The sequence below is a fragment of the Chamaea fasciata genome, unplaced genomic scaffold (genome assembly GCF_029207755.1).
Source record: "Chamaea fasciata isolate MVZ Bird 193981 ecotype frontalis unplaced genomic scaffold, bChaFas1.0.hap1 SCAF_6, whole genome shotgun sequence".
Taxonomy (NCBI): domain Eukaryota; kingdom Metazoa; phylum Chordata; class Aves; order Passeriformes; family Sylviidae; genus Chamaea; species Chamaea fasciata.
Window position 1 is genome coordinate 8,158,702 of NW_027094091.1, and position 20,224 is coordinate 8,178,925.

Below are 20,224 nucleotides of genomic sequence, written 5' to 3' on the forward strand. Positions count from 1 at the left end.
TGTGTAGTTTGTACAGACACCAAGCTGAACACAACCTTAAGTTTTTTAATATGTCTGAGTTTATCACATGGACCAAGTGTGTGACTCCTGCCACAGAATTACAGAATGGTTTGGGTTGGAAGGGATATTAAAATCCATCTAGGTCCAACCCCCTGCCATAGGCAGGGACACCTCCCACTAGACCAGGCTACTCAGAGCCCCATCAAGTCTGGTCTCAAACACTTCCAGGGATGGGGAATTGACAGCTTTTCTGGGCAACAAGATTATTCATGAAGGATTTCTGCCTGGTGGGAAGCTCACCACAATGTTTGTGGCATAAAGGGCTGCAGTCCTAGGACAGTGAGCAGTCCTTTGGTTACCCCACTAGAACTGGGTCTGACCTGAGCTTTGTGAGGCAGCCCCTGTCACTGCTACCTGAGTGTTGATAATTGCTGCATTGTTTCTCCCTGGGCTGAATGGTTTGTTCCTAGGCAGTTGAATAAATCATCAAAATTAATGTTGGTGGGACAGAGTGTTCTCTGACAGGAACCAAACCACTGCATTAAAACAACTGAAAATAAGTTTATTTTTCCTCAATTTCATGTATGTCTGGCCAATTAGATATCGTACAGCTTGTTTCCATACCCTGAAACTTCAACAGTTAGAGTGATGAAGACCTTGTACTTTTGTTAATTACACAATCAAAAGACTCTACACGCAGTAAGGTTTTGAATGCAAAGAACTGAGATGTTTTTGCTACTGAGGTTTAAAAAATAACAAACCATCAAACCAACAACCTCTACCCTCATCTTACATGGTCCTGTTAAAAACACTAAAACAGTAAAATGTTTCTGTATACAGAATGACAGTGCATTGGCATCTAACTCAAATTCTATAATCTCCACAAGAGTCTTAGTGAAAGCCTTAAGGAAAAATTGATTTGGAAATGGATCCAGGTATAAATCATCTAGTAGTGGGGGTGTTCCTTATAAAATCAATGTGTGTGTGTTCTAAGGGGATAATCTATATCTCATAAAGAAGCTTAACATCTGGATACTTCATTCATTACAGTCTCCTTCTGGCTTCAGGTTTAGGGATATGATTAATTAATAAATCAGGAAGAAATCAGAGTATGACTTTGCTTATTTTTGTTCCAAAGCAATACTTTGTTTTGACCCACTCCCACAGCTCTCCCTACCCCATGTATGCCCATAAATGCACAGTTATTTGTACTGGTTATATTTACAGGACGTGTTTCTGGAGGCAGCTGATGTCACGGGCTCAACCAGGTAATGCACTGCGGTTCCTCCCAACCTGACCCATCCGGTGATTCTGTGAGGTGATGGAGTCATGGAATCACAGAACAAACTGAGTTGGAAGGGACCCACAAGGATCATCCAGTCAGCTCCTGGCCCTGCAAAGCACCATCCCCCAGAGTCACACCCTGTGCCCCAGAGCATTGTCCAAACACTCCCTGAGCTCTGCCAGGCTGGTGCTGTGACCACTGCCCTGGGGAGCCTGTTCAGTGCCCAGCCACCCTCTGGGGGAAGAACCTTTTTCCTGATATCCAACCTAAACCTCCCCTGACACAGCTTCAGGCCATTCCTTGGGTCCTGTCACTGTCACCAGAGAGAAGGGATCAGTGTCTGTCCCTCCTCTTCCTCCCATGAGGAATTTGTAACTGCGATGACGTCTCCCCTCAGTCTCCTCCAGGCTGAACAGGCCAAGTGCCCTCAGCCTCTCACACGGCTTCTCCTCAAGGCCCTTCACCATCTTTGTTGCCCTCCTTTGGACACGCTCTAATTGTTTAATGTTTTTCTGATATTGTGGCACCCAAAGCTCCCCCGGCACTCGAGGTGAGGCTGCCCCAGCCCAGAGCAGACAGGACAATCCCCTCCCTTGCCCGGCTGGCGATGCTGGGCCTGATGTCCCCAGGACAGGGATGTCCCTCCTGGCTGCCAGGGCACTGCTGGCTCATGTTCATCTTTCCACCGACCAGGACCCCCAGGTCCCTTTCCCTGGCACTGCTCTCCGGCCCCTCATTCCCCATCTGTCTGTACATCCAGGGTTGCTCCATCCCAGCTGCAGAATCCGGCACTTTCCCTGGTTGAACCTCACACGGTTGGTGATTGCCCAGCCCTCTCATTTGTGGAGGTCTCTCTGCAGGGCTTCCCTGCCTTCGAGCGAGTCAACAGCTCCTCGCAGTCACCGTCCCTGGCGGTGTCTGAGGACAGACTGGACGTGTCCGTAGCGGTGCCGGGTCGCGGCTTGGACTCGGTGATCCCGGAGCCGTTCCCCGCCCTCATGGCCCCCGTGCCTACAACACCCACAAGGCCCCGCGGAGCCGCTTCCGCCGCCGGGGCGGGCCGAGCTCGGGGCCGCCGCCGCCGTCATTGCGGACTGGACGATGTCTCGCTGCAGCCCCGCCGTCGCCCGCCTGCTCGGCCGCTTCCTCCGCCGTGAGTACCGGGACCAGCCCTCCCGGCCGCACCGCGGGGGCCGCGGGCAGCGCCGGGGCCCGGGCGGGCCGGGCAGGGCAGGGGCCGGGCAAGGTCACGGCGGAGCGCGGCCGGGCGCGCTCGGCCCGCGGGCACCGGGGCGGGACTCGGGGCGGCCCCGGGGGTCCCGTCCCGCGGGTCCCGGCGCTGCTCCCGGCGCTGCTCCCGGCGCTGCTCCGCCCTCGCTGGGCGTTCGGAGCGGGGCAGCATCGCCCCGTTCGGGACGGGGGCACGGCCGCCTGCGAGGAGCTGTTTGTGAATGTAGTGGGAAGTTTTCCCGTGGAGGGGGGGCGGCCGCACGCGTGGGGGCACGGAGTGGTTGTTCCCGGCGTTGTAGCCCCGGGAAGACTCCAAAGGGCAAGGGTCGAGGGAGCCCGTAGGGTTGGGGCTGGTCACTGGGAGGGCGGGAGGCCTCTGGAGGGCCTTGAATTACCCTGTGGTAAATTTCTTTTTGGTGCCAAGAATAAGGTTACAGGCTTCCCTTTGTGGAGAACACGAGCATTCTGAGACTAGTACTTCAGCTTGAAACATTTGTGTTGTTCTGAACATCACAATGGAAAATAAAGTGCTTTTCTCCCTCTTTTTTTTTTTTTTTTTTTTTTTTTTTTTTTTTTTTTTTTTTTTTTTTTTTCCCCTCCTTTTAATGTCTTTCCGTGCTTTTTTTTTTGGCTGCATCCTCTTGAAGTGGAGACTTGTAGTGATAGAACAAGGGTAGTGGCTTCAAAGCAAAAGAGAGTAAGTTTAGATTGGATATTAGGAAGAAGTTCTTTACAGTGAGGAAACTGGAGCAGGTTTCCAAGAGAAGCTGTGACTGCCCCATCCCTGGACATGTTTTAGGCCAGGTTGATGGGGCTTGGATTAACCTGGTCTAGTGGAAGGTGTCCCAGACTATGGCATGGGGTTGGAGTGAGATGGTCTAAGGTCCCTTCCAACCCAAACCCTTCTGTGAGATCAGTGTGGGTATGTCCAGGCACAAGAGCAGTTACTAGAAATCTAAGCAGAGGAATTTGTGCATTAATGTGGTTCTTGTAGCTGAAAATGAATGAACAATCTTAAACCTACCTCATTTGACTGCACACACAGTGTTTTTGTCTCAGTGGGATGGTGACTTGCAGGTAAGGTAATGTGATCTCACAGCCACAGGCTGATCTGAGTAGTTCCTGTGGCACACCTGCTGTCCAGGTGGGTATCCATTCCTGCCTCTTCTCCACAAACAGGATCAGAAAACTATTTATGCTGTTAATTTCTGCCACTTCAGCTTTTTGAATTGGCTCCCCTGGGCCCATTAAGAATTGGTTCTGATGGAGAGGAACAGATGGGAATGTAGCACCTTCCAATTTAGTTTAATTTATATTCCCAGCAAAGCTGCTCTTGGGTCCAGTTTTATGTGTTAAAACCCCACATTGTTCCCTTTACAAATAGCAGTGAGAGATTCAGGGAACAGTTATTAAAATTACTTTGAGGGGTAGAAAGGAGGAAGAAATCTTAGGCGACTCAAGAAGTGTCTTTTTGCAGCTGTTCATGAAGTTTTTTACAGAAACTCCTGCAAGATGAAGTAGTCCTTCATTGGAAATCCTTGGTCTGATACTCTTTAAAGACTGCTGAAACCTTAAATGTGGGCTTTGTACATACATTTTCACTAACAATGTCTGCTTCTCTTAGTGATTTGAAATCATGAGTGTCCAGTGTGTTCTGTTGCACAAGAGGTGCAAACCTTGTTTTTGTTGGTGCACTGCTTTGGGAAACATGCAGGGTGTGTATCCCTGAGGCTGAGATCAGGAAGTTGTGGAAATGGCGTATGAAATCTGTCAATGAATGGTGAGTGCTGCTCAAAGGTCAGCTCAGAGCACTGCTGGTGTATGGACCAGAATCAGGAGAGACCTGTGCTTGTCCGTATACCCTTGAGTTTTTGTAGGCATCTGAACTGACTGGAGAGCCAGGATTAGGGATTCCATGTCCTGGATGTGTTAGAAGGCTTTGGAGAGCCCTTAGATTAAAAGATTATAGTAATTATGTGAGTAACCCTGGCAAAGGATTGCTGCAGAAATAACAACCCAAACTGGAGAATTCTTTAATTGTTTTTATGTCAACAGTAGAGGGAGAAAAGCTCACAAACCTCTACCTGCTCACATTCTTGGTGGAGGATACCTGGGGAAAAGCAGCCTGGCTTACAAGAAACAGAGGGTTTGTACTGCAGAGAGACTTTAATTAGGAAAGAAAGATGTGTTGAAAGAACTGAAATTTTTCTAAATGTCATTTCCCACTAGGCCTAGATTTGTTTTCATGTGATGGGTGCAGTGTAGGCATTGCCTCTGCCCTTTGCAGCCTGATTAATTTACTTAATTCCTCAACTCCTGTTTCATGGTCACTGATCTGGGTTTCCATAATTAACAGGAATTTGGCAAGGGAAGGGCGAGAGAAGAGAACCTGGGGGCTGAAAAGTGTGCATAAGAGTGCATAATTCTCTTAAACAAAGGAGTAAGGTGTTTTGAGCAAACCCTTATAGCATGAAGGCTTCTTTGTCATCAAGGAGCATCTTCTGCTACTGTAACTGATAACTTCAGGTGTGAGTTCTGGGGATAGGTTCACGGTCTTCTGGATTGTCAGGAGCTCCCCAGAACTGTTCCTGTTGTGTCTTCCTCAGGCCTTGCATTTGTCAGAAGAGGAAGGAGAAAAGAGGTGGTCATAAAAATGTAAATTAAATGTGTAGAAAATATTGAAAGGAATTCCGAGGAGCAAGCTGAAGTCCCATAACTGATGGGAGATAAAGGGGGGGGGTTGGGATGTGTGTGTAGAAAAAAAGACAGCAGTTTAAGTAGCATTCCTCATACCTCAGTCTTTCCCTGAGCTTCCCCTGCTTTGGCCTCCGTTTTCCCTACTTACATGGAAGCTCCTATGATTTCTAAGGCTTTCTTCTTTCCTTACATAGGTTATAGAACAGAAAAGGAGTATCTTTTATCGTCTCCGAGTTCTGTGCCTATGTCAAGGAGCAGTTGAGGAAGAATTTCAGTCTTCTGGCAGAGTAGCTGTCAGCTCAGGTCATTGTGGAGAGGAATCTGCTGTTTCACCTTGCTTTTATCTTGGGCTTGTTTTATGAGCAGCCTCAGATGTTACCTCAGCTTACAAATTTTTTTTATTTTTATTTTTATTTTTATTTTTATTTTTATTTTTATTTTTGGGGGGGTAGATATGGTTAAGAAGGAGACACTTTGATTGGATTTGGGTCCATAGGAAATCTTACAAGAAGCCCTGAAAACAGTAAGTTTTGAGCTTTGTATAGTTTGGATGAAGAAGAGATTCAGCCTTTAGTATCTGCGCTGTCCCCTGGTTTGCACTTCCCAAACAGGGAAGGGCTTGGACTAGATGACCTCTAAAGGTCTCTTCTAACCCAAACCATTCTATGATTCCATGGAATGTAGCTTGAGTTGCATTGTTTTAAATGAGATTTGTGCCTCAGAGGTGTTGCTGCTCAAGGAGGGCCTGAAAGCTCAGTGTAAATGGTACTTAAATTCCCTGTGTGCTTTAACGTACCTTGTGAATGGATCAGTTTGCTTTTAAACGTGTAAATTCCTGTTTGGACTCCATGATAAATAATAGGGTTTTTTCTAGAAAGGCTTGTTAATTGTAATACACAACTGATCTTTAAGTCCTGCTTGAGCCTAGGGATTGTGAGCTTTTTTCCTAAGAGGTAAATGAGGTGGATTTCCCAGTTATTTGTACTGCAGTGAGTTCTGCTCTTGGCTGGGACCTTGTTGCCTGGAAATGCCAGAGTAACCAGCAGCAGTGTGTGGTGCTGGAGTAACTCTGTCCCTTAGTTTCTAATAAGGTTTCTTGACTGTAAAACAGCTGGTGTTCCATACACAGGCTTATGCCCCATTGCTAAATTTAGATACTGCTTTTCAAATCTCCCCTGAGACAGTAGGGGTTGGGTACTTGAGCAGTTTTTATAATTGCTTGGTTTTCCTGTACAGTGGACCAAAGTAGGCTCTTGCCAAAGAACATCTCACTTTTTAGCTATGTAGAAGTTAAAGTACTGGAAAGCCAAAATAAATGCATCTTGTTATTTGTATAACTTTATTTTTAAACCACAAACTGAACAGGGGTGGGGCAGAAATGAACGATATGCCTGGGAAGGATTGTCCAGTCTCTTATTTTATTTTTAATACACTTTCTCTAAAGGTCTGTTACAGGTCTTGGTTGTTGGCCATGGTAATGATTGGTAATGTCCAGTCTTAGAACTATGACTTGACAAAATATAACGTTTCCCCTGTGCTTTTGGGAAGAATTGGATTTGATAGGACTTGTCATTATGCTCTAGGACTTCATCTGGAGTCTTCACCTTTGTAACTTGGCCTGTAATTTAGATGTGAGCATTAAAATAGCGTCATCAATGGGTTTAGCCTTGCTGGTTCACAGCTGAAGAGCATTTTGGTTTTAATTTTTTTTTTTTTTTTTGGCCCCCAGTCTTCATGAAGCAGCATGCATTTACACCTAAGCACCCAGATTTTTTTTTTTTTTTCGTGAAATCGATTGTCTGGATGGGTTTGGAAGTTGTGAAGCAGATCCTAAGTGGAAGTTGAGACTTTGCTTCTATTTCTGACTCATACCTGCTGTGAACTTGGGCATGCCATTTCCACTTTCCACCTGTTTCCTTCTCATCTTGTATCTGTCTTAGCTATTGAAATTGCCAGCTGCTTGCACCCAGGACTTGCTGTTTGTGCCACGTGGAGCAGAACCTCATCCTGACCCATGGCCCTGCTGCTCCCACTCTGCTGATAACTGGGGCCAACGTTGCTGCTGCAGGCAGGGCCAGGAGCAGAAGGACAGAACTGTATCAAGCCACTTTAAAAACCCCCAAAACTCAGACTCATCCAGCCCAGAGACTGCAAGGTGATTTTTTGGGACTTTTTTTTTCCATAAATCACTTCAAAAATATTTTGCTCTCCAGACATTTGCCCGTGCTAAGCTGCCTGTCTCTGGAGACAGCAAATGGCTCAAATCATGATTTTTGAACCAGCTGTGTTTTCTCTGAAGGAAGGCCATACAATAATGTAAGAAGCACATACGGTTTTCAAGGGTAAATCTATACAAAGCTTAAATTCTAAGCTGCTTTTTAGGTATCAGTGCCTATTTTTTTTTTGATAGTTTAGAAAATGTTCAAAAGCTTTTTATCCTTGAAAAATATATTTATACAGTCTTCTGAAAATGGTGGATTGACAAACTTGAGCTTTCAAAAACATTTTTGTGCAATGTTATAAATGCATGAAAGTGTATCTGGAATGAACAGTTAAACTGGGAGTGTAGAATTGCTGTAAGGTGTAGAGAAATGTGACTATTTGTCAGTTTGTCAACAACAAAAAGACTGTGGAGTCTCCCTCAGTGGAGATATTCAGGAGCCGTCTGGACACAATCCTGTGCAGTGTGCTGTGTGATGACCCTGCTTGTGCGGAGAGGCTGGACCAGCTGACCCACTGTAATCCCTTCCAACCTGACCCATTCTGTGATTTTTATTTTTATTTTTTTCCAAGCACTGAAATTGCTCAGTGGCAGATATGTGGCTGGCAAGCATCCCTCTTTTACTTTGCAGGTGGATTTGTCAGTGGTTGGGCACAGACTCTGTAAAACTCAGATCTGAATCAGTTTATGTTGCCTGTTTGTTCTTTTGCCTTGCAGGCCCATTTTCAAACAGTCATTGCCATTCTCCTGGAAGCCTGGAGTGTTCTCCCTAAGGCCTTGCTGGTGGTAAGGACTGTAACAGCTCCTTCCCAAGGGAGATCATCCTCTGCAGTCCTCAGGGTTGGCTTTCACCCAGGCACATCTCATGACCATGAGGGATAAGCCTGAGTGGCTGGGCTCAGGGGGATTGATTCCCTGCTCTCCTGACCAGCATTCCAGCTGTTGCTGTTTTTGTTTTGCCTTTCCTTTGCTGGAGGCAGGCTGCTCTTCTCCAGATGTGCCTTTGAGTTCATTGAGGTGCTGCCTAGGAAGGCCGAGTCCTCAGCTGAGGACAAAGATCATTCTGTGCTGTCTTCTGCAGCAGTGGCTTCTCTCTCCCCTCCCACAGCCAGCCTGGTAGCCTTGTTCATTAAATCTCAGCCTTAGACATATTTTCATAAAATCATAAAATCACAGAATGGTTTGGGTCGGAAGGTGACCTTAAAAATAATCTTGTTCAGCCCCCCTGCCATGGACAGGGACACCTTCCACTAGCCCGCATTGCTCCAAGCCCCATTCGGCCTGGCCTGGAACACTCCAGGAATGAGGCAGCCACAGCTCTGGACAACCTGTGCCAGGGCCTCACCACCCTCAGAGTACAGGTTTTTTTTTCCCTAATATCCAATTTAAATGTGCTGTCTTTCACTTTGAAGCCATTCTCCCGTGTCCTGTTACTACATGCCCTTGTCAATAGTCTTGCCCCATCTTTTCTGTAAGTTCATTGAGTCACCCCAAGGGTTCCTCTTTTCTAGGCTGAACAAACCAAATTCTCTCAGCCTTTCCTCATAGCTTCCTCATAACTCCATCCCTCTCATCAACTTCCTTCCCTCCTCTGGACTCACTTCAGCAGCTCCACATCCTTCCTGTGCTGGGCCCCAGAGCTGCAGGTGAGGTCTCACCTGAGCAGGGCAGAATCCCCTCCCTCACCCTGCCCACCCTGCTTTGGATGCAGCCCGAGATACAATTGGCTTCTTTATGGCTTTTCCTGGGGATTACGCATGGATTTTGTCTGTGACTGCTTTGTATTTCCTGGCATAATGAATTCTGCAACAGGATTTGTTGTGATTTAGGTTAAAACCTTGCAGGTCACTGAGCTGAAGTGCACTTTTGCCACTTCTCTTACAAAGTTTACTGCATCCTAGTCTCTGCCTTTCTGTATGGAGTTTTACTTTGTGTCCATGTGAACCTGAGGATTTGCTGCAGCTCCTTAGAGAACAGCAGAAGGTGGCTGGAGTTAAACCCTGGGTTTGCCAGCACTTTCTAAGAACAGAGTAAGGACTTTGGGTTTAGCAATAGCACTGAGGTGTGTAGGCTGCTTCTGGCATGTTTTGGTTTTTCTGTTCACTCCTTTGAATACAACTAAAGCATAAAAGCAGTGTAGCACAAAATTTTAGTTGGCAAGAGAGAACTGTGTAGCTCTGTGATGGAAATGTGTGTGTATGTGGGTTTTAAAAAGTTTCTGCATATTTACTAACCCACAGAAATTCTGTTGTTATACTAATTTAATAATGCATCTTAACAATTTCTGTGCATTATCATAAGAATACTTTTTTACTTCTTTCTCCTTAAAAGCTTTTACTCCCTTCCTAAAAAGAAAAAAAAAATTCCCCTGTTCAGACGTGCATGAGTATGTATATGGAACAGTCTGGGGACCATGGTTCAGGATCTGTTACTTTGATTTCAATTTCACTGTTTATTTTTTTAAGTTTTAGTTGCTGAAGTTTTAAAAGAGCTAAAGGGGTAAATTGTAACATATTGGTGTATATGTTGAAGATCCTGTATTAGGATTGTGCCTTCCCAGGTTCACTCTATGTATAAATTATAAATTAAGGTTTTTATGTCAAACACTTGGAGGGAGTAGGTTGGTCTTGATCCCCTCAAGACTGGTGTTTGACAAAGCATATGGTAATAAACTTAGATGTGCTACCTATTTATACCAGAAGCTCTCTCCCTTCTCATCTCAAGCTTTCTTCTGTGGTAACACTCTGTACATTTGCTGTCATCATTCCTTTCCCTTCAGCACAGATGCAGTCATTCCCCTTGGCTTTTTGTTGCCAGCACACACTGTGCTCTTTTTCTACAATTGTGGTGTGTTGTTTTCTTTCAGCACCAGAATTGTGAGAAATAAATTAAAAATCACTCTAGTGGAGTATCGAGAGCTGTGTTTCCTCACAAGCCCAAATGAGTGTGCAGCACTGATGCCATATCTAGGAATCTGTTGAAAAAGATCTCTTGCTGCCTGTCTTAGTTGGCATCAGGTTTTTCCTGGGCTGAGGGACCCTCGAGCTCCTCAGTGTCTCTTGTTGTCTGCTCTGGACTGTGCTCTGTTCAAAGCAGGTGTCACATAGTACCAGTGTTGTAACAGCCTCTGGATATGGGGATTTGAGTTCTGCTTTGTCACTCTGCAGAATATCTGAGAAGATAAAAATATGCTTGTTTGCAAATGAAAGCAGTGTTTAAGATGTTGTTTCTGTCTGTCAGGAGGAATCCTGATATCAGTACTGAATATGAGAAACCTCTCCTAATTTCTAGTAAATAGTGTAATCAGCATAATAGGGTGAGCTACAGGTGTTTTATGTCTTAGAATGACAAGCACTGAGTGAGGCTTCAGAGCTGCTTTTGAAAACATGAGCTGCTCAAGGTTTTTTTGATACAAGCATTGATTGATATGCACTTACTTGGTAGGACATTTTTTGACTCAGAGTCTACCAAAGGAGTGGATTAATGGTTTGTGCTCTCTTTTCTCTGCAGTTCAACAGAATGGAGTCAGGCACTGCTCCTACACAGCGTCCAGGAAAAATCTGTATGTTAACAAAAACACAAAGGTTATCTGTCAGGGGTTTACAGGCAAACAGGTATGTTTATTAATCATTTCTTCTATCAGCCTTTCAATCAGAAAGATAATTGCTCGGAAACATAATGATATATGAAATGGATTGTATACTGCCTTTGTGTTGATAGGAAGCTGGACTTCCTTCACCATCAGGAGGGTCCCTTCAGCACTGTAGTTTACATTCTTTGGTCCAAATACTTGTGCACAAGCTTGAGAGTTGGTTTTGAGTCATCTCTATTATGGTGCTTTTCATTTTTGTTTTTCATATTGCATACAGCTGAAAGAGTTTCTTTGTAAAAGGCCGTTTGCAAAAAACCAGCAAAAACCGGCCCATTTTTGAAGTGTTTCTTTCACAAATGCATTTCAATATCAATGCCTGTGAATTAAATTTCTGTTTTTACTTCAGGATATTTAATAATTTTCTCAGATTCAGTCTTTTACACATTTGTAGGCAGAGAAGGCTGGTTTTGTAAAAAAAGCTAGTCATGGATGAGCATGCTAATTTCTTCTGTTTCACTGTAGTATTTGTCATCTGCCAGACGTGATGTGGAAAAGAAACTGTGCTGTGTCTGCAGATGTGTTAGCAGCAAACAACAGAATACCCTTTAGCATGAAATTACAGTGCTCTGATGGAAAAAAAGGAGCATATTAGCATATTCCAAATTCATTTAAAACGTTTGGATGCACTCTCCAAAATATCTGATTAAATATATATGTAGTGAAAACTTTCCTTCTCTTTGCAAATTTCAGTGACATAAATTGCTTTCAGAATTACAGATAACATCAAACTTTTTGTTTAACTTTATTTGTTATTATGTGCCTTCTAACTTTACTTATTTTCTCTCTCACAGGGCACCTTTCACAGCCAGCAGGCATTGGACTATGGCACCAATCTAGTTGGAGGAACTTCTCCAGGGAAAGGGGGAAAAACTCATCTAGGTCTGCCTGTGTTTAATTCTGTGAAGGAGGTAATTTGCAGCAGTGACTGGAGGGCACAGAGTTTAAAGCTGAAGGGCTCCTTATTTCATTGCTCATACTGGAGAGACAAATATTTGAGCTGTGGACGTCACTGGACCAAGAGTGAAATAGAAGCCTTGTAAAAGAGGGAGCATTCAGGGTGATCAGGCACAAGTTTGTCTTCCACTGTGATGTTCACAGAGTCTGGGTACATTTGCTTCATGAGTGCAGCTAGTTTCTGATTGATTCTGCTGTGCATGATGAATACTTAGCAAACTTTTATGCAGGGGTATTTATGATGGTGATTATGGGGCAGATCCTTTCCAGACAGTGGTCAGTTCTCAGTTCCCTTGTTGTGTCCCATCCTCAGGGAATTTAACACTTGCTTAGATTACAGTAGATTGATACATATCCTTAATTCATGCCTGAGACTGGCTGTCTTTTAAACGACTTGTTGTCAAACATTCTCTTCAGCCCCACTAAACACATGGTGCGTTTTTTGTTGCAGGCCAAAGAACAAACAGGTGCTTCAGCCAGTGTCATCTACGTCCCTCCCCCGTTTGCTGCTGCTGCCATCAACGAGGCCATCGATGCAGAGATGCCCCTGGTGGTGTGCATCACTGAGGGCATCCCTCAGCAGGACATGGTGCGGGTCAAGCACAGGCTGCTGCGGCAGGACAAGACCCGGCTGGTGGGCCCCAACTGCCCCGGGGTCATCAATGTAAGTGACCTCTGGCTTTGGTCCAAGGCTGAACTGTTCCTAGTGGTGGTTTGAACGTTCCATCTGACTTCTCCCACTCTTTCCTTAGCCTGGAGAATGTAAAATTGGTATCATGCCTGGTCACATTCACAAGAAAGGAAGAATTGGTGAGTTTTTGAATATTTATGCGTCATCTAAAACACAAGTTTGGTGTTCTTGCCTTCCTCCTCATGAGGCAAGGCACATCCTGCCCTGGAGAGAGTTGATAATACTGTGGGACAGCTTGTCTGTCCTCAGTTTGTATGTGAATTTTAGCATTATCAATCCTGAAAGCCCAAACTGGGAATCTTCCATAGTAGACACAGGGTGCGGATGGTAGAGGTAAAGCAATTGGGAATTCCTGTAGGTAATGATTGACTTGATATCCTCAAAGGAGAACCTTGAGGAAACTTCCATTTTTCTTGGGACGAGAATGTTAAGATCTCCTCACACTATTCCTCTATTCCTTCCAGCAGCTTGGCTGCTTGGAACTGGTATCCTACTCTTCTAGTCATGTCAGTACTACAGCAAAGAGAAGAGACTACAGACAAGTTTAGAACATAATTTAGACAACTATGAAACCATCACAAGTGGAAGTAACAAATATAGCCAATTTTCAGGCAGTGTTGTAAAGGATAGGAAGGCAGTGACTTGTTCATAATCAGTGTTGGTCACACTCCTGCGTGTAGTGAGTTACACACCCTGCTACATGCAAGTCTCTTGTCCTGACTTCTGTCAGCTCCTTGTTGTAAACTATAGAAATAACAACTTGATTTTTTTTTCAAATAATGCAGTTCAGGAGCTGTAGAAAAAAATCTTCTGAAATGTACCTTTGTACTTAGGTAGAGCTTCAGAAATATTGTTGTAAACAGCACATGCTGCTGTTGCCTATCAGCAAGGTAACCAGTTTCACTTGAGCACAGTAGTACCCTTTACAGCATTACCATTTCTTTTGATGGAAAGTGTGTTTATTGTGGGAAAGCCTGTTCAATGCTGTTGAACTACAGGGACTCTTCTAGTGTGAGGAGCTATCTCTGCTGACTTGAGAATAGACTGCACCTAGGGAATGCTGGAAGATGTGTTAACATTCATGTTCCAAGATATGTTCCACCTGCGGCTTTCACAAGTACCCATAAACCTGAAATTGAAAAATCAAATGGCTGCAGTTATGCCCTTTATAAAAACCACTGAGACATTGCTCTGTGACTGTAAAAGGTAACATCAACCAGTGTTGCCCTGAGGTCCCTTCTGAATCAAAGTTCTGTTCAGATTTTCTAAATATATTCAAGAAATGTGTTGCAGTCACAAGCTATTAGAATCTGAATGCAAGGCATATCAGGTGCAAAAGAATATTTAAAATCTTGAATCCAGGAGCTCTGCCATTGCTGGAAATGTTTCCAATGGTGATCCAGGAATCAAGGAATAAAAATGCAGATTTGCCACCCTCCCAGTTTCATCTAATGTGTGACCTTTGGTGATGTGCTTTCCAGCTTTCTATTACTGTGAGGCATCCAATAATCATCTGAATAAACTGTGATGCAAGGTATAAAAATAGCCACAGTCTTTGAACTTTCATCTGTAGCTTCTCTGAGGCAATCTGATCCTAGTGGTAAACAGGGAGGCCTTTGCAAACATAGCAAGGAAAAAACCCTGTGCTGGGCAACAATATAAAGTGTTGATAAAATTAAGGTTCTTAGTCTAGTGGTGTATTTTCTCCTCTGTTCATGGAATGTATGTGTTATATTCCTTGTTATATGGCTTGAAGTAGATGGGAGATGATGTCTGTTTTTCCTGAAAGCATTTTCTTTTGTAGTGTTCACAGAAGTCTTGACTTGAAAAAATGAAGAAAAAGCCATGCAAATATTTTGCCCCTGCATCTAAGCTCTGTGCTACCTTCCATCCTGAATTTAAAACTGGGGTTGTGGTCTCTTGTGATATTGTAATGTAAATGCTAGATGTGTTCTGTAATGCAGCAACAAATACTTTAATAGTGATAATTTGCATTTGTGCAGCATTTTTCTGTTCTGGAAGATCTGTTGCGTGCCTGGTCATACTGGGGATGTGATTAATACAGAATTCTTTGGTTAACTCTTGAACTTCAACTCTGTTTCAAGTCCAGTACATCAGTTACTCAGATACAAGATAAGGAGTATGTTCTTTTATTTGCTTTTCAGTTTTCTTTCCTGGTAAGGCTTTAGTGTCACAGAAATATTACTGACTTTCTGGGCAGCTTTAGTTCATTGACAGTTAAGTGTCTAAAGGTGAAAAACAAGAAATAGTACAGAAAGAATCTTACAGAGTGTTTTGGCAAGGACAGCTGGAAAACCTGGAATCTCATGTTGTTTGTTGAGGTGATTTTTATTACTATAAGAACAGCTGTCTCCAGTTATGTGCTGTGTTAGTGGTAAGTTTATCTTCTTTTCTTTCCTCAAGGTATTGTGTCAAGATCTGGAACCCTGACATACGAAGCTGTTCATCAGACAACACAAGTTGGGTTGGGGCAGTCTTTTTGCATTGGTAGGTTCCCTCAGAATGAGCCTGTTGGACTTAGACTAATCTGCTTTTTCTTCACAAGCGTAAATCCAAAATAATTCCTTTTTGCAAGTGTAGAATTTGCTGAATGGCAGTTGTGTGGAGAAGTGGGATCCCTATGTGCTCTTAAGAGTACAGCCCTTCCCTGTTATAAATTCCACATAAAGTTAATAGAAATCTTAAAACCAGCTTTTAACAGAGAACTGCCAGCAAATAATGACGTCTATTTGGAAACAGACTGTCCCAAGAAGTTTAGTGTTATAAAGGATTAGGGCATTCTTAGGCATTTAGTTGGGTGTGTTAAGTAAATTCAGTTTTCTTACACCAAAATTGTGGAGCTGGGGTCTTGGTCCTACTGTGTCCATAACATTTTGTTTGTGGTTTGAAAGGTGAACATTCAGATACCAAAGCTTTCTGTAAATTGTGGGGGAGGTACTTGGAGCAGGAATTTGACACACTCTGACTTGGGTAGGGCCTTCAGAGCTGCCTGTCTTATCAGCCTTTGGGAATACTCCTCATGCTGAAATTTACTTATAAACTTCTGTTGTAAGTGCAGTGTCTTTATTGTGAGTTACTTTTCTTTTTGTGGTTTTAATTTTTTTTTTTTAGGTATTGGAGGTGATCCCTTCAATGGAACTAATTTTATTGACTGCCTTGATGTCTTCCTGAAGGACCCTCATACTGAGGGGATCATACTGATTGGGGAGATTGGAGGAAATGCTGAAGAAGATGCAGCAGCATTTTTGAAAGAAAATAATTCTGTAAGTCTTAAAACACTTTGCTTCCAGACACTTTCATACTTAGCCAGCTTCTTTTGCCACATCAAAGAAAAGTCAGTTCAGTCCCTCATCTCTATTAACAAAAACCCCCAAAACTCATGCTTTTTTTAAAGAAAAAGAGTTGAGAATAAGAGTGTTGTCCAGATTAAATCTAATGGTTGGACTTGGTGATTTTAGAGGTCTTTCCAGCCATATTCTATGGTTGTGTGAACTGGAGAACAGAATTGTCAACTTCTGAATTTTATTCCTGTAACAATATTTGTAGTGACTTTTTTTTTTTTTTTTTTTTTGTAGTATACATGGGTCTGTAGAAAGATTTAAAGATTGTGTTTGTTTCTGGTTTATGATGATTATCAGGAGAGAAAGTATTCCACACTTCTTTGTGCTGTGTGGGCTGTTTTATAACTTTGCCTGGCGAGTTGGTATTTAAAGAAAAAATACAAAATGAACAATTTGTATTTGGAAAGGAACTGCTTTTCCTCTCACCCTCCTCCGTGTGACACATTTCTCTCTTCCCAGGGCCCCAAGGCCAAGCCAGTGGTGTCCTTCATAGCTGGCCTGACGGCTCCTCCGGGCCGGCGGATGGGCCATGCTGGAGCCATCATTGCTGGGGGAAAGGGGGGAGCCAAGGAGAAGATTGCAGCCCTGCAGAGTGCAGGGGTTGTGGTCAGCATGTCCCCTGCTCAGCTGGGCAGCACCATGTACAAGGTTGGTTCCTCAGGCATTGCCTCATCCAGAGCAAGAAGCCCCTTCTGAGGGAATAGGAGCTGGGAGTCCATCTCTTATCCAGATACTCTGTTGCTCTGAACTTGCTTAAACATAAGAACTCTGTTGGTTGGACAAACTGAAATTACTACATAAAATATATGTGCACACAGTTTTATTTAATGTTGTTTTATAGAAAAGTAAATGCTGCAAAATAGAGAAGAGATTACATTCTGCTTTCAAGCGTAGCTACTTGTTGAAATTGTTTTCTGGATGCAAAGAGCCTGAATTAATGTAAAATATGAGAACATTATGTCCAAGTCGGGTATTTGAGGAAGGAGAGCCTTGGCATATAATTCAGAGTTATGGTTGAATATATGCTGAAAAACTGAGGTGTGCAGTGGGATTATTTGCATTTTACTTAATTTGTATCCAAAAAAGGGATTGCTTCACAGCTAGAGGAGATGCATAATTCAGCTCTGTTAGGTATTTTTTGTTTCCTATGGTGACTGTATAGTACAGCATCTCCACAGGCTGCTGTGGAATTCTTCCTTTCTTCTGTTGTGCTTTTTCTTTACTGAAATGAAAAGCTTGATTTTGTTGCTTCCCTGGCTTGAGTCCTTTACTGAAAGGGTTCTGCTGCGGTTCTGATGCAGAATTGGTGTTTTTCAAGCCCGTTATGCTGTGTCTGGGAGCAAATGGTTCCTTGACAGCATTGCAGTCTGGCAGTGACTACAGTCTGGCTTTTCAGAGCTGGCTTGTTAATGTGAGGTGGGAGAATGCTCAGAGTCCTTTCCCCTGAACTTGCACACTTTATGATATTTGTATATTTTAATTTTTAATACCAATTTTTTGTTCTTAACATCAGATTTCCTAAGATATGTACAAAGTAATTTGAAATAGAAGAATAATAGAAGCATTTTCTGTTTTCCCTGCTGGTAACATCTGTGTGCTCTTTGCAGGAGTTTGAGAAAAGGAAATTGCTCTAAGAGAAGACACTTTGGAATACTCTCTCCAAAACACCAGTGCAGCACCCGGCCTCCGCTTTCCTTTTGTCTGTTAATCTTCAGTTGCCCCAATGACTTGACGTTGGTCAATGAATTTGACTCGGAAGCCATAAACCTCCTGGCTAAACCTGTTTTGGTGTCTCCTTGTTTCAGACGTTGTCACCCTGTTGTAAATCACAGCAAATTAATAAATCTGCTACTAAATCTGATCCATCTTTTGAATTCCTGAAGCAGAGCTGCTTCTTCGGTCATCATAAACAAAACCTTTTGTAACTTAAGCACTGCCCCTTTTTAAGGTAAAGTTGCTTGTAGAGCTGCTTTTAAGGATCAAGGCACTGACTTTATGCACATACCAGACTTGGCTTTATTTTTAAGAAGCCCAGTCCTGCTCGTTTGTTGCTGGCCAGTACCTTTGAACAATAGGCCAAAGTTTCCGTCTGTTAAACCAAAGCTGCTGGATCTGAAGGGATTGGTGTTGATCCACGTAGCTGGATATGCCTGAGGTCCAGACTTTCTCTTCAAGGCTGATTAGCCATGCACAGTGCAGTCCTCTACTGGCAAGGAATTCTGTTTGTTGTGTATAGAGATGGAGTTGTTATTGATAACAATATAATTTCACATGCAAAATATATATTCAAAATTGTCTGTAACTGTGAAGATAATTTGGTCTTTAGCTGACATTACCCTAATTTCCACTTTATCTTAACTAGCATTGCACCGCTTGTGTTCTGAAATCCAAGTAACAATGGGACATAGTGGACGAGAATTATTTTTCTCCAGAAAATAACATAAGGTAACCTCCTTGTTAACCACTCCCAGCACTGTAATGGAACCTCCCTTTTTTTTACTGTGGATATGGCCCAAGTATTGTGCCTATAAATGTTGCAAGTTTCATCAGGATGGACTGAAACCCCAGATTGCTTTATATAGAGGACTGAAAGTTCATGTAACCTGGTACTTGTTTAAAGCTAACCTTGTGTTCTATAAAGGTGCTGTTACAAAAACTCGTGTCGTTATTTATTTAAAACTGTTCTTAGTTTTCCTACTCAAATTCATCCCTGTGGAATTTCTCTTGCTGAAGCAAGCAGGTGTGTCAATACTGACATTTGCAGCTCCTAGAGCTAAGCCTTGATGAAGTGCATAAGGGACAGGTTGTACCTCTGCACACTGAAGCTGTATTCATGCACTTGATGTATGGTCTGGCATCAGCCAGGTGATCCAGGCCTTGGGACACAGAGACCAGGTGCTGCATTGTTCACCTGAGTGTGATTTACTGAAATGAACCTGATGCCCTGTCACTGGACAGCTGAAAGCAGCATTGAGCAGTAAATCATTTGATAAAGCCTATGACACCAGATAAGGGTGGGTTTTTTTGTTGTTTTTTGTTTTATTTTTTGTGGGTTTTTTGTTTTTGTTTTTAACTACATCTGCTCAGTTTTCTGGTGGTGCCTGTTTTAATATGGAGCAAAAAGACCGAGAGGTGCCCTTTAGAGAAATAGCAGTGCTGAATTGTCTCTGTGCAAGAGTGCAATTCCTCAGCAACAAGTGCCAGGGAATTGCAGCCAGTCTTCTTATGAGCCTGATAATCAGAGTAACTCATGGTAGTGCTGTGCTGGTGCCCTTTGGGATGGGCAGCGCTCTGTGATGAACTGCCTCAATTTCATCCCTGGAACAGTTGCTCTTCCAGGACGACTGAGGAGGAGGGAGTTTCCTGCTAGGGACTGCTCCTTGGAAGCTCTTTTAGAGGCACCAGTCATTTTAGATGACAGCTATAAACTCCAATGGTTGCTGCACCCTGAGAAAGTGTACCCTTCTGTCTTGAGATATGAGGATGGGTTTAGCAGTTCACCCCTGGTTCTGAGGTTTGCAGCAGTGTCCAGTGCTGTGGCTCAGCAGCTGCCTGGATCTGCTCCAGCCTGGGCAGCAGTTTGTACTAACCTGGCACTGATGTCCCCTCAGGATATGGGGAAGGACCCTGACCTTTTCTGAGAGAAAGGCTTGGTCTGCACAGTTTTTTCTTGCTGCCTAAAAATGTGCTCTTGACAAATATCAGCTAATTAATGACAGCGTCTCTTTGGAAAACATTCACATCTGTTTAGTACCATATGTTCTTGTGGATAAATATTTTGAGTGATCTGGAAAATTGTATATTTATTTTTTTTTTATGGCAAAACTTAAATTAGTGTTAAGCCTTGAAGCTGTTCCTACTTGATAACCTAGTAGTTAACCCATATAACTATAATCTGATATAACCTAGGGATTTTTTTATGTGCAAGAGAAATGCTGCCAATGTTGGTGTTCCCATAGCATTTTATGAAATAGTCCTTTTTGTGTTTCTTGATCTACACTTGACAATGGTGTCAATCCATAAATCACTTTCACTTTTGAGAGATGAATCCTGGAGGTTCATTTTGGTCAGGGAAATTTACTGCCATGCTGATTTTTTTCAACAAATAGAGAACAATGTAGACCCTCTTGGG

At 43.2% G+C, this 20,224-nt stretch overlaps 1 protein-coding gene across 1 annotated transcript; it reads left to right on the plus strand.

Annotated features, from left to right (window-relative positions):
• Positions 1 to 2,326: 2,326 nt before the first annotated feature.
• On the plus strand, positions 2,327 to 18,748 carry SUCLG1 (succinate-CoA ligase GDP/ADP-forming subunit alpha). Its single transcript, XM_066185387.1, has 9 exons — positions 2,327 to 2,438; positions 10,944 to 11,047; positions 11,877 to 11,993; positions 12,491 to 12,703; positions 12,792 to 12,849; positions 15,155 to 15,238; positions 15,863 to 16,014; positions 16,552 to 16,740; positions 17,700 to 18,748. The coding sequence occupies exons 1-9, from the start codon at positions 2,387 to 2,389 to the stop codon at positions 17,724 to 17,726; spliced, it is 996 nt and encodes a 331-aa protein (XP_066041484.1). The 5' UTR covers positions 2,327 to 2,386; the 3' UTR covers positions 17,727 to 18,748.
• The last annotated feature ends 1,476 nt before the right edge of the window (positions 18,749 to 20,224 follow it).